The sequence below is a fragment of the Somniosus microcephalus genome, chromosome 4 (genome assembly GCF_052327205.1).
Source record: "Somniosus microcephalus isolate GS21.2 chromosome 4, FLI_Smic_1.0, whole genome shotgun sequence".
Classification (NCBI taxonomy): Eukaryota; Metazoa; Chordata; class Chondrichthyes; order Squaliformes; family Somniosidae; genus Somniosus; species Somniosus microcephalus.
Genome location: NC_140990.1, coordinates 294,824,903 through 294,839,958, shown reverse-complemented (window position 1 = coordinate 294,839,958; position 15,056 = coordinate 294,824,903). Strand labels below are relative to the sequence as shown.

At 42.2% G+C, this 15,056-nt stretch overlaps 1 protein-coding gene across 1 annotated transcript in view; it reads left to right on the top strand.

Moving 5' to 3' along the window:
• The window catches only part of LOC147120554 (von Willebrand factor D and EGF domain-containing protein), a 403,257-nt gene that overhangs the window by 134,667 nt on the left and 253,534 nt on the right, over positions 1–15,056 (top strand). The window contains exons 5-6 of the mRNA XM_085986654.1: positions 5,452–5,684; positions 13,038–13,127. Coding sequence (XP_085842780.1) covers positions 5,452–5,684; positions 13,038–13,127 — 323 coding nt within the window. The remainder of the gene's footprint in view (positions 1–5,451; positions 5,685–13,037; positions 13,128–15,056) is intronic.

Sequence of the window (15,056 nt, the reverse complement as noted above, 5' to 3'; positions counted from 1 at the left end):
GGATTTTTAAGTTAATAAAGCCTAGATTAGAAAGGCAAATCTATTCTTTATTTCAATTTATTAACTTTATGTCAGAATGGAGCGATATCTTCAACCAGAACGATTCAATGCTGACCCTAATTCTGCAGGAGTGGATGATAAATGGAAACATTGGTATTGTACATTTTAAAACTTTTTGGGCGTGTTGGATCAAGAGTCTCTAAATAAGCTGAATATGCTGATCAACTACATTGCTCCGGATGTGTATAAATATATTTTGGACTGTAAAACTTACGAAGTGGCTATTTCTACATTGGAAAAGATTTTTGTTAAACCAAAGAATGAGATATTTGCACGTCACCTTCTATCTGCCCGTAGGCAGCAGGTGGGAGAATCTTTGGATACTTATTTATAAGCACTTCGGTGCCTTAGTGTTAACTGTAATTATAAGGCCGTGACGGCTGAAGAATATAAGGAAGAATCGGTACGGGATGCTTTTATTAATGGATTACTGTCTAGATCAATTCGTCAGCGGTTGTTAGAAAATAAGACTTTGGATCTTAAGAGTGCTTTTGAGCAAGCTTCTACATTGGATGTGGCTCAGAGAAGTTCGGATTCTTATGCTCTTTTTAATCGGCCTGTGACTGTGGTTTCAGCAGTTCCGGATGAAAAGGAATTATGTGGACTTAATAGGAGTGGTTTATTAGATTCTGAAACAGTTTCTACTTCAGCGGCTGTTGCCTCTAGGATTCAGAAGTGTTATTTTTGTGGGAACGTCCGGCACCCTCGTCTGAAGTGTCCTGCTCGGGAGGCTGTGTGTAGTAAATGCGGCAAGAGAGGTCATTACGCACGTGTGTGTAAATCATCAGGTTCAATTACCTCCTCTGTGACTATTCAGCCTTTAGATAGGGCGTTTATTGCATCAATTTCTGCTGCATTTGCTCATGGCCTAAACAAAGCTATAGTTACGGCCCAAGTTAATGGGTTGGAAGTGAAGGCCCTTATAGATACGGGCAGTACCGAGAGTTTTATAAGTCTTCAGTTTGCAAAGGAGAAGCATTTGAAAATTTCGCCTGTTTCCTGTCAGGTGTGTATGGCTCAGACGACTCTCACTTCACAAGTAGCTGGTTGTTGCCTTGTGAAATTGATTCTTCTAGGTAATACGTATACTGATATACGCCTATCTGTTTTGCCTAATCTCTGTGCGGATATTTTGATTGGTCATGATGTGCTTCAGTTACACGAGTCTCTCAGTCTTTCATTTGGCGGGACTAAGCCACCTTTATCTATTTGTGGATTAACCTCTATCCATTTCTCCATTATCACTTTTTTCCAATTTGATGCCGGATTGTAAGCCAATTGCTACCAAGTCAAGAAGGTATAGCAGTCAGGATAGAGAATTTATTAATTCTGAAGTTCAACGTCTCTTATTGGAAGGAATCATTGAACCTAGTTGTTCGCCTTGGCGGGCACAGGTAGTTGTCACGACTAACGAGAGACATAAGAAACGAATGGTGATAGACTATTCCCAAACTATTAATAGGTATACTCAATTAGATGCGTACCCTTTGCCTAAGATTGATGAGCTTATCAATAAAGTATCTCAGTATAAGGTTTTTAGCACTATTGACCTAAAGAGTGCTTATCATCAGATTCCTATTGTTAAGAAGGATCAACCATATACGGCCTTTGAGGCTGGTGGAAAGCTGTATCAGTTTTGCCGAATACCATTTGGTGTTACTAATGGTGTTGCTTGTTTTCAACGGGCAATGGATGCTTTTATAAGTGATAACTCTCTGACACCTTTTCATACTTAGATGACATCACGGTGTGTGGCAAATCAAGGGTGGAGCATGATTCTAATTTAGAAAGATTCCTTCAAGCTGTGGAAAACGTTGGTTTAACTTTCAATAAAGAGAAGTGTACCTTTTCGACCACTGAGGTAAATCTACTGGGGTACATTATCTCGGGAAACAAGATTAAACCAGACCCAGAACGTCTGCGACCATTGATTGATTTACCTTGTCCTACTAATTCTAAGGCTTTGCAACGAGTTGTTGGACTGTTTTCTTACTATTCTAATTGGATTGCAAATTTTTCACACAAGATCCGGCCTCTTATTCGGGTTACGACATATCCTCTATCATGGGAGGCCAGGACGTGTTTTGATAATTTTAAAAAGGATATCCTTGGAGCAGTTGTGCATTCTATTGATGAGCAGGTTCCTTTTGTGATTGAGACGGACGCTTCTGATTTTGCAATTGGGGCTACTCTGAACCAAAATGGAAGACCTGTGGCCTTTTTCTCACGTACCTTGAACAATAGTGAAAAAAGGCATTCTTCAATAGAGAAAGAGGCGTATGCAATAGTAGAAGCACTGCGTAAATGGAGACATTATTTATCGGGGCGACATTTTACGTTGGTAACTGATCAAAAGTCTGTGTCCTTTATGTTTGATGTCAAACATTTTGGAAAGATTAAGAATGATAAAATAATGAGGTGGAGGATTGAGTTGGCATGTTACCATTTTGATACAGTTTATCGTCCGGGGAAGGATAACGTTGCTGCTGATGCGCTGGCGAGGGCTTATTGTTCTGTGATTCACGGAGATACGCTTATTAATCTTCACAATGCCTTATGCCATCCTCGGGTTACGAGGATGATACACTTCGTACGCAGTAAGAATTTGCCCTTTTCAGTTGAAGATGTCAAGTGGATGACTTCATCATGTTCTATCTGTGCTCGGTGTAAACCGAATTTCTTTAAGCCTCAATGAGCTCATCTTATAAAGGCTGCTTCTCCTTTTGAACGTTTGAGCGTCGATTTCAAGGGGCGTCTTCCTTCAACTACTCAAAACCGATATATATTTACTGTTGTGGATGAGTTTTCAAGGTTCCCTTTTGCTTTTCCTTGCGCAGATGTATCAGCTGCTACAGTTATCAAATGTCTGACTCAACTTTTTGTCATCTTTGGGATGCCTGCGTATATCCATTCGGATCAGGGAAGTTCTTTTATGTCTTCCCAGTTGAAGGAATACCTTCAGAGTCGGGGAATTTCTACTAGCAGAACTACCCCGTATAATCCCCAGGGTAATGGACAGTGCGAACGATACAATGGGGTGATCTGGAAGGCAGTTATGTTGGCTTTGACATCCCGGAACCTTAAGAATACACAGTGGGAAATGGTACTGCCTGATGCCCTGCATTCCATTAGATCATTGCTTTCAATGGCTACTAATGTGACCCCCCATGAAAGGCTCTTTAACTATCTGCGGAGATCTACTACGGGATATTCGGTACCTTCATGGCTTACTATGCAGGGACCTGTGCTGCTTCGACGCCATGTTAGATTGTCAAAATATGATCCTTTAGTGGAGGAGGTGGAGCTGTTGGAGGCAAATTCCCAATATGCTCATATTCGATTCCAAGATGGGAAAGAAAGTACCGTTTCAATTAAAGACTTGGCTCCTTGTGGTGGCCAGCCCTCTTCTGAGGATATTAACAATAGTCATGATTCAGATAATGTGGATGCTGTTACAGATACTACGAATATTTCCAATCCGACTGCAGATAATTATACTTCTATTAGTCAGCCCTCGATGGATGTTCATGACCGTCCCAGTTTACCCCCTGATGGGATTTCTAATCCGGAAACCGTTGAAAATCGGGATATGGATAGCCTTCCTGCAGAAGATACTTCTGTGTCTCCTGGTGTGGGAGGGCAAGGAATTTCACCAAGGTTAAGAAGGTTGACACGAACAAGATATCCGGTCGACCGATTGAAAATGGACTTTTAAATTGATAGTAATGTTTTTAAATTGTTGAAATATTATATTATATTGTTTTAGTTGAGAGATACTTAATACTTATGTGCAATGTTACTATTTGTTGTTGCTCACTTAGTATTGTGCCATGTTGAATAGTTTTATTTTGTCTGTGCATAGTTTTAGTTGTAAATAATTAATTATAAATTGTAAAGGTTATTTTGGTTGGAGTATATTTTAAAAGGAGGGGTGAATGTGGTGATTATTCTCTATGTTTAGTATGAAGTATTGTGATTGGTTGTTTGTTTCCTGTCTTGGGATATATGCTGTAATCTCATTGGTAGTTGATGTCATGTGATTTGTGGTGGCCATCTTAAATTCAGTTCTTTCCAGCCTTTAGTTGGGACTGGGTGTTGAAGATGTGCTACAGGATTTTTAAGTTAATAAAGCCTAGATTAGAAAGGCAAATCTATTCTTTATTTCAGTATGTAAATGTAAGTACAACTTCTTTAAACACTTTACACACACCAAACACACTTACCTCCGCATTCATGCACCCATCACTCGCCTGAACACCGGACATCTCGACCCCTCCAAGCCCTTCATCTCGACGGCCCGCCTCGCTAACTTGGTGTGGTTTGGAGCTGTCGGGAATCCCACATTTCAACAATGAAAATAGGGATTAGGCTAAAAACTGCATAGTTAACAGGCAGTTAATTGGCACTAATCCCCTTCCCGCCTTGGGGAGGCGGGTCCCAGTGCAGGTCAGGTACCCGTCTCCTTTGAAACTGGCATGGAGGCGGGTTGGGGGCGGGATGGGTTCATGCCCCCCCATTTCAGGATTTTAACCCCCCACACACCTCCAATCCCGCCTCCACGGCCCAATGAAAATCCTGCCCGTAGGGTCCGCTGATCAATCCTGAGTGGGGCAGGCGCAGATTGGGCACAGGCTGTCTGACTGTTCAATTGGTATACTTTGCGTCTGTTTTACACTTGAAGCAAAGCATACCAATTTCTACAGTGTTTTATAAGATAAGGGATCCGTGGGGTTTGTCACAGTGAGAGAGGTAATGTTGTTTGGGATAGGGCTTGTATTTTAAGGATTAGTTGGGGGTTAGTGAATAGTTTAGGAAGTGTAATAAGTAGCTGGGGGAGGATTGGGTGTCTCGTGGGTACTTGGGCTCGAGGAGTGCTGGAACAGCTTGCAAATCTATTAGCATACCACCGTTTTTTAATCGTTCATGTGATGTGGGCGTTGCTGGCAAGGCCAGCCTTTATTGCCCATCCCTAATTGTCCTCGAGAAGGTGGTGGTGAACCGCCTTCTTGAACCGCTGCAGTCCGAGTGTTGAAGGTACTCCCACAGTACTGTTTCAGGAATATGACCCAGCGACGATGAAGGAATGGCGATGTATTTCCAAGTCAGGAAAATGTGTGATTTGGAGGAGAACTTGGAGGTGGTGGTGTTCCCATACGCCTGCAGCCCTTGTCCTTCTAGCTGGTAGAGGTGGCAGGTTTGGGAGGTGCTGGTGAAATGGAGACATTTGTCATAGTGGTGCATTCACTTTAAACAACTATGCACGTTCATCATTGGCTGTTTTAGAAAAACTGAAAATTTGTGTGGGGCTAAGTCTGTAAACATATATATATAAAACCAATTTGCGAGTTTTGTAACTACATTTGAAACACCAATGCTTATTTTTTTTTCCAGCTAGGCTTCCCGATCTGCCTGATAAACCACTGATTACCCCAGAGTTAGTGGGCACCAGCATCCATCTGAAGTGCACGTATGTGAGCCCAGCTATAAACGGTACCATAGGATATGTGGTTGTGTGGTCTCGGGTTTCCCCACTGCGCATGAAGGAAGAGATAAAGAGGGACACGACCCGGCAGATGTTCTCGTTTGTGGAGATGGATGGGATTACGTTAAGGCTGGGAGATACGGTAATGCTTGGCCCGACATTCAATTGTGTTAAAGCACAAGGCAGCATTTTTAATTCTTGTTCAAGCTTCTTTGCGTAGCTTCATGATTAAAATATTGGCACCAAGAAGTAAGATTATTTTATTCGTGTAACAAAAGGCAGTCAAGCACACATTTATGGACAACTGTCACAAATTCTTGAAACAAGAAAATTGTTGTTCTGCGACAAAAAGGAACTCTTCCCAACCCATGCAGCAACGCAACCCTCTCCTGATGGTCTGCAAAAACCTGTTTTAAGTTGGTTGCCAGGAGATGCATGAGAGTCTCTACCATTTCCCTTCCACCCTCAGCACCTTCCCTTAAAGGCATAACCAATTTGTCATATAGGAACGCTGTGGCTTATAGTTCAGCAATATATACACAGTACATCAGCCAGCACTTTAATCTGTCTTTTTCTTTTAGATGTGACATTTCTAGCATTTTTCTGTTTTAAATTGGATTTCCAGCATTTGATTATTTTTTTATCTCTACACTTTGACTTGATACCAATGGAAAACTAGAAAAAGGTGACCAACAACCTCAAAAACAGCTGAGAACTGAAAAACAGCTCTGAATATAGACCAATGACATGTAGTTACACTAAACGTGCAGTGGGACAGGGACCTGTCATAACTTTAGCACAGGTATACCCAACATTCTATCACTTTTAAGTGGAAGATTGTGGCAGCATTTGTGGGGAGCTTGCTGGCGAAATGTGTGCTATTGTAGACATGTAATGGTACACTCTGTTTTCTGAATCTGACTTGTTAAATTATTTATACAACCACTGTGGAACTAGATGGTGCCCCATAATCCTGCAAACAAATCTTTAGCAGACTCAAGAGCATCTAAATAGAAAAACTAGTGCCACTCTCCGCTCTGCCATTCAGAACAGCACCCCTATCCGACCTGCTGCTGTTTCAGGGGATCGACCACCCCTGGGTCTTGCTTTCCTTAACATATTCATGAACTCTTTTTTATCCGGCACCGATGGGACCGGCGTGGTGCCGCTTTATCAAAACGTTCGGATTACAGAGAGGTATAGTAAAAGGTACGAGAGCCCCGTACACAGCAACAGAGCCAGGCTTCCCTGTTGCTTAGCAACAGGTGCAGGAACCCCGGCCACACGATCCAGGCGTCCCTGTTGCTTAGCAACAGGTGCAGGAACCCCGGCCACAAGTTCCAGGCGTCCCTGTTGCTTAGCAACAGGTGCAGGAACCCCGACCACAAGATACAGGCGTCCCTGTTGCTTAGCAACAGGTGCAGGAATCCCGGTTACACAGCCACAGATCCAGGAACGGCCACTAATATGAAGTAAAACTTACCTGAACCTACTCCTGAATTTTGCTGGTAAATCGAGAGTTCCCTGTAGAAGTACTAGCTGGCTTGTACTAGTTGGCTTATTTAACTTATTTTCTTCACAAAAATATTCTAACTGCAAACTTTTCCTCTGTTTGGAATACTACAGAAGTTTCAGTTTCCCGTTGAGTTTTTTTTAAACTGTCTCTACCTATGCATTGTCTCATTCTATAATAGGCACTAATAAAACCTGATTGGATGGTCACATTCAGAAAAGATGAGTCAAATGGATTGAAGGGCCTCCTTCAACCAAACCTACCTCGTGATCAACATTCCCCCTAATTTTGTTTTGGGTGCGCGGTCCCTTTAACGGGCTGCGTGGCCCATTCAGAGTTTCACGCATGCGTTAAATTTCACATTTGAAAAGCCGGTCCCGGGCTGTGCGGGACAGGCAGGCAGCCGCGCAGCATGGAGGGAACGACACTTGTGATGTATGGGTAAATTCGCCGATCCTGTGGTCTGAGCATAGAGCCGCACCTAAGTGGAGTGCGGGTTGGAGGATCAGTGCTAAAGTTTTGTAACCTTGTTTCCAACCTGCACTCCCTTGGAGAATGGGATTGGTGAATTTACACTGGAAATTTAAGGATTCAAAATACTGGGAAATGGCAGGGATATTTAAATTACTTGAATTCCCTTCCCACCTTTAATAATTGGTTTAATAGATGTTTTTAGTTCAGTGATAAGCAGTTACTTACCATAGTTAATGATTACTTTGCAAGTACAAAGTCCATAAAGAGCGTTTTGCTTAAAATAGTGCTAGAAATCACAAACTTGCCATTTTGCAAAGTCATTAGTAATATAATTCTTGTTATGTGCAATTCTGGTTGGAAGCAATTTTTCATCTATCCTAATTAATTGGATATAATAGAATTTGTTATGATAGACTCCATGTCAATTCTATTTTTATTTATAAACTGAATAGTTCAATCAAAAAGAGTTCTGCTGAAAAGTCAGTTATTGAATTGGCCCAGTGTATCGTTGTACACAATGCATCTGCAAATCACTTTAGACTTCTTTTGTAACATATGCATGTGTTCTTTTGCATCTGTTTACCTCTTTCACAAAATACTGAACATAAAAAACCTGTGGGCGTTTAATTCAGGGATGCCTCACCTTAAAACATTGAGATGTGGATAAATCTGGATGACTGAATTGCTGTGCGAGTTGTACCAGAGGGAAAAAAACCCATAATTTTACATGTATGTTTAACTGAAGCTGGGTCCCTCATAGTGGCTATTTATGCATTTAAGTCCATTATGAATCCCAATAAATATATCCATGACAAACTATCTTTATTTGCAGCCTTGCATTTTGTGGTTCTGACATTTATTGTGGTTCAGCCTTGTTTGTTTTATTCCAGATTTCAATGAGTACAGTATTTGAATCTTATTATTTCAACATGAATTGCTCCCATGAAAGTTAGTCTTTTGCCACATTGACGCAATGTAGTGAAGGAATGCAACTTATTACTAACATAAAAAGCCTCCAGAGATTCAATTAACACTGCACAGTTTGACATAATCTGCCTGAGAAATTAACTTCTCAACAATTGATCCTGATGCTGGTGCCTGCTAAAATAACAACTGTGGCACCATGGATAGAGGATGCTCAAATCATTAAATATTGAATGCCATTAGAATCAGCAGGTTTGATTAAAATGTTGGATTTTTATAGGTCTAAATACTGGGGTTATCCAGTTTTACAGTTGGTCACAGAACTAGTTCAAACATTTTGGCTCTGTAGTTCAGTAATAACTATTGTTTTAAAAATACTGCTTAAAGAGACACGGTAAAATAATGGGTTAGAAAGCTATCTGTTTGCCCCTGGGGCCTGGGTGTGGATGGTAATGCAGTTCTTTCAATATTCCTCCTATTGACTGAAATATCTGAAACGTAAATCATGAAAGCAGAGAAAAAGGGGAAAAAACACCTTGTTATTTAGATCAGCCATGATCTTATTGAATGGAGGAGCAGGCTTGAAGGGCCGATTGGCCGACTCCTGCTCTTATTTCTTATGCTCTTATGTTCGCTTATTAACTCCTTGTAAATGAAGTCAGACAGTGAGGAACTCATTGTGCATTGTTATGGGGAGATTTATGGTATGTGTTTACTTTGAGTCAGACCTGATCTTAATTTTCAGACAGAAGGTGAAGCTGACCAACTATCAGTAGAACACTGACAGCAGCGGTGTGGCTGATTCAGGTGTGATGGAGGTGATGATCCCACTATCATTTCAGTTCTAATCTGATGTAACTGCCAGTTAATATGAAGTACTTGGCACTGTGCATGCTTTGTTCAATTTTTATGAATAAAATGAAAGGAACAGGTCGCCCAAATGAATGAATGGCAAGCTCACTGGGGTTTGTGCAAGCACTCAATTTTTCATGGACCTTCCACCGAAGTTATGGTGGTCAAATTGAACAAATGCTTGTGGAGATTGAACCAGAATGTGTTTACTATATTCTTTTAATTTTGCTGTTTCTTATATCTGAACCAGTGAAGCAACTGATGTAATTTTAGCTTGCACAGAGGGTTTCATACCTCATTCTTCCCCTTCTGTTGATATGGTATTGGTTCATTTTTATCTATCATTCTGCTGTCTCTCATAAAAATTCTGCCTCCAGTTGGACATGTACTTGAAGAGGACTAATTTGCAGGGTTATGGGGAGGAAGCTTGGGTGTGGGACTAAATTGGACAGCTCTTTCATAGAGTCGGCACAGGCATGATGGGCCGAATGGCCCCTTCAGCGCTGTAAGATTCAATGATTCTATCATACCTTTCACCTTGTTCAGTCTATAGCTCCCCCAGCTATATTTTTCTCTGTTTGTAACTTGCATACATCTACAGATAGAGCTCCTAAAGGCAATTTATTGAAAAGAAGTATCAACTGTTGTCTTCTAACTCCTTCAACTGTAGTGTCCGTGTGTTGATAGAGACACTGGAGACAGGAGTTGGTTCATAGGTTTTTACTAAGCAAAGTCTGGGGGGGGTTCTAACGGATATAACACAATGTACAGGCTTATATAGCCCGAGTGGCCATTACCGGCATTACAGCACACCTGGGGCTCTTAAAGGCACATACACTACAATTCCTCCCCCTTTAGCTAACCAGTACATCATATTTTAAGTCATTATTAATTACATGTTATAAGAAAAATAATATACACATTGCTGTAGTTAATTAATTATAAGTCAGTCTCTCAGGAGGCTTCCTGACTCGGTCCGGATAACGCCTCGGTGGTGTAGTGGTTTCTGGTGGTGTAGGAGGTTCTTTTGGCAAGGCTGATTCGGTTTGAATGCCAGTGTCGGGTTCATCGGGTTCCAGTATCACCGGATCGGAGGTAGATATGGGTATCTCTACTTCATCGTTAGACGTATAGAGTTGTGGTGTAGGTTGTCCCTTTTCGGGTGACTCTATGATTTGGTCAGCATGGCGCCTTATTATGCTTTCTCCGATGTCCACGGTATACATCAGTGGTCCTAGTCGTGTGCAGATAGTTCCAGGCTGCCATTTCTCGGTACGGTAGTCCCGGGCCAAAACTTGTTGACCTATCTGGAAGGTTCTAATTGGCCTTTCATTCATGCCTTGAAACTGCCGGTTCTCCACGTCCCTTCTGATGTTGGGCTTGACCAAATCCAGCCGGCATCTTAGGTTTCTATTGAAGAACATCATGGCGGGAGTTTGGTTGGTAACCATATGTGTTGCATTCCTGTATGCTTTGTCCTTGAACCAACAGTCCCTTTGGTTATGGGTGGATCTGCCGCAGCGATAACATCTTTCGAAACCCTGTGTCATTTCATGGGTGCTGAAGTCCTGTGTCTTTTGTTGTATCTCTGCAGCTCCTCTTGCTGCAGCTTCGTATGATACAGCCATACTGAAAGCCTTGTCCAGTGTTAAATCTTTTTCAGAAAGCAGCCTTTTTTGTGTTCCTTCACTTAAGAGACCGCAGACGAATTTGTCTCGAAGATAATCTGCTAGTCCTGCCCCGAATTGGCAGTACTTTGATAACTTTCTTAATTCGGTGAGGTAATCAGCGTTACTTTCATTCTTGTGTTGAATTCTCTTGAAGAATTTGAATCGTTCCGCAATCAGCAGCAGTGTTGGGTTTAAGTGCTCCTGCAGGGTATCAACAATTTCTTTAAAATTCTTGTCCTTTGGTTTGGCTGGAGTGATTAAATTTCGTAACAGCCCGTATGCCTTTGCGCCCATTAGGTTCAGCAGTACGGAAGCTTTTTTTTCATCTTCTATTCCATTTGCAGTGCAATATACCTCTACTCTTTCCACATATGTGGTCCAATCCTCTAATCCGCTATCAAAAGCATCAATATTGCCAGACTTGGGCATCTTAGAAAAGATATGGCGCTTCCCGCGCTTTTCCCGCCGCTGCTGCCGATGACAACGCTGTTTCCCGCGGTTTCCGTTCTTTTTCTTTTTTTAAATTTTTTTAAATTTACAGTTGGAGACTCGTTCCCGCCAGACTTTTTCTCCAGGTCTGAATGCCGACCTGCTTGCAGCGCCGGCCGTCTCCCGAGTGCTCCCTCCCCGTCCGTTATTGCTTGCCTCCGAATTCGCTGCCTGTTTCAGCTGTAGAGCCAGCCGCTGGAGCCCCAGCCTGATGCCCAGGAAGGATTAGCGCAGTACCTGCCACCAGCTTGGCCAGCTGGTGAAACCACAGCTTCTCTCACTTTCTTGAGTCTTCTGGACGCCCGAGGAATTGATGTCCTTGAGGTGCTGCCGAATTGCAGGTAAGTCCGTTTCCACTTCGTCGCCACTGTAGTGTCCGTGTGTTGATAGAGACACTGGAGACAGGAGTTGGTTAATAGGTTTTTACTAAGCAAAGTCTGGGGGGGGGTTCTAACGGATATAACGCAATGTACAGGCTTATATAGCCCGCGTGGCCATTACCGGCATTACAGCACACCTGGGGCTCTTAAAGGCACATACACTACATCGACAGCTATGCCTGAGTTTGTATTTTCCAATGGGGAGAATGATCCTGATCAGACGTAGGGCAGAGCACAATTCATACCTTCATGACATAATGAGTGCTGACTCCTTCATAATTTTTACGCTGGGAATTTCCTCGGGGGTTCTCCCATTTGGCCAGTGTAACTTTGGTGGAAGATTGGCTATACTGCGTAATGGGAATGGACGGAAATGAAAATCGGGCAGCTCCTATAATGGCCAGGCAATCTGCTCTGTTGGTTTACCGCCCAAGGTAAAAATGACTCCCGCCAATCCCCCCCCGCCAATCAGCCCCCCATCCCGCCCCACCAATCCCGCCCCGCCAATCCCCCCCGCCAATCCCTCTACCAATCCCCCAGCCAATCCCCACCCCGCCAATCCCCCCCCCCGCCCCCCCACTTTAACCAAAGATAAATCTCAAAATGATTCCTTATATTAGGCCCCAAGAACTGATTAATGTACCTGAAAAAGTTACATCGTTAATTGCTATAATCTACTGATCTATTTTTGCTTCATTATAATTTTGCTTCCTAATCAACCGACTGAACAGTTTACCTATGCTGCATGATCTGTCAATGTAGTTTTTTTTGTTGGTTGTAAGAGATCAAGTGTGTATGGTGACTTCCTGTGCTATTTCCAGTGTATACCCCAATGCTATAAAGGGTTCATTGTTTACTGTGTGGTCTGCTATCCCAGATATTTTGCATACAAGGTCAAGTTTTGGTTCATAGGGCATGCCAGCTTGCCAATAGAAGCTGCATTTTGTGGAGAACACGAATAAAGAGCTTTGGAAAACAGCCCAAGTTGTAACAATGAGGGTGATTATGCCATCTGGCGCTCCCAGTGCGGATCAGAGCTTACAATTTTTCTCGGGATATGATGGGCCGAATGGCTCCCTTCTAAGCTGGAACCACAGATCATGGTATCATCCCAAATAGCATCAACTTAAAATGTTTGCTCAGAAGACTAACTGAAGTCAGGGTTTTCTGCTACTTATGGTTTTTTTTTCCAGGTTTACTGTAGTGTATCAAGCTTCTCGTTGGATTCTCCAGATATACGCAGTCTGTCCAGGGATAGCGAGCCATTCTTTGCTGGAATTAAGGTGAATGAAATAGTGTTCTCTTTATATTGCTGCAAAATCTGAATATCTTATTATACCGACATTATAATAAAGTAGTGAAAGGTGTTGTTTGCCAAATTTCAACTAAGAGTGGATACAGAGGAAATATCTGTGAAATTATATTCTGATATCAGTTGGAGAAGATCGAGAGCAGCTCTATTGTGTAAGTAGCATAGGGGAAGTTTGTATAGGATGAAGCTGTGTACAGTTCTATCCCACCCAGTGACATGATTCAACTCCTTCACTTTTTGGTGGAAAATCATTTAGGTAAAATGTTACTTTTTCGGGGGTGGAAAGGTAATTTCTAAGCAGTAGTTTACTTAAGGAACAAAAAAAAAACCAGGGAAAAATATTTCTGGGTCTGCATCCAGGCACACTGGATCGCCTGGATGTAGCAAATATTGGAAAATATCGAGATTGAAGGGCACACCTACAAAGGAAGCCACCTGATTTTTGTTCCATTTTTCGATATTCGCTGCACCCAGCCAACCCAATGTGCCTGGTCACACACCTAGGAGAATCTCTCCTTATTGCTCTTGAGAGTATACAAAGGTCAGCAATGAAGGTTATTCTGGGTAACAGAAATTTAAGTCGTGCGAAAATGTTAAGGGAGTTGGGATTTGTTTAATATTGTGAAGAGGAGACTTTGAGAGTGATAAGGGGTCATTCAATGGGCAGTAGAGTTCTAGAATAAGTGACCAGGAAAGGCCATTGAAGCAGATAGGATCTATAGAATCATAGAATTTCACAGCATTTGGCCCATTGCACCTGTGCTGGTTCTCTGAAAGAGCTATTCACTTAGTCCTCTTCTCTTTCCCATTCCCCATACATTTATAATTTTAATTTTTCAAATATTTATCCATATCCCTTTTAAAAGCTATTATGGATTCTACTTCCATCACTGTTTCTGATAGGCATTAAACAACAACACAACAGCTTGTATTTATATAGTGCCTTTAACATAGTAAAATGTCTCAAGGCACTTCACAGGACCATTAGCAAACAAAATTTAACACCTAAGGAGATATTAGGACAGACGACCAAAAGCTTGGTCAAAGAGGTAGGTTTTATGGAGTGCCTTAAAGAAGGAGAGAGAGGTAGAGCGAGTGAGAGGTTTCAGCAGGGAATTCCAGCGTTTGGGGCCTAGGCAGCTGAAGGTACATCTGCCAGTGTTGGAGCGATGAAAATCGGGGTGCACAGGAGGCCAGACTTGGAGGAGCGCAGAGACCTCGGAGGGTTGGAGGACTGAGGACACAGAGATAGGGAGAGGCAAGGTCATGGAGGGATTTGAAAACAAGGATGAGAATTTTTAAATTGAGACGTTACTTCACAAAGCCTACTGCATGCAAGTGATGCTTTTTTTGTGTATTTTCTCCAGTGTTTTTTAAAATATTTACTTTGGAGGTGGGGTTGGGGGAGTTATACAAGAAGTGTATATGCTGTCTGGACATGGTTTCATTGTGTACAGGCCACAGTATATTTTTCTCAGTACTTGCAGGTAACTGCAGTGAGACTCATACGTAGTTATACGGTGCTGAACATTATGGTATTGGGTACTCCGTGACAGGTCGGAGTCATCACTTATGACCAGGTGCTGATGGGCCTCTCTACTGTCTCCAAGGGCCTGTTGTAAATGAAGTTTAACTGCACCCTAATAAGGGGACAATGTATTGAGGGAGCTGTATGGGTAGAGGAGGTAGGTGAAACTTTGTCATTGATATCTCAGAAACTGCAATCCCTATGTCAGTGTGAGTGTTGGCAAAACTCAGCTAATCTCTAGCTTACCAGTAGAGTTCTCAAGACTCAAAATTAACTGTAATGATTGGTGGAAAATTATCCAAAGAAGCAACAAGAAGATTTTTAGGAACATGACAAGGCCATTAGGCCCAACAGGTCCAATCCATTTCAAAT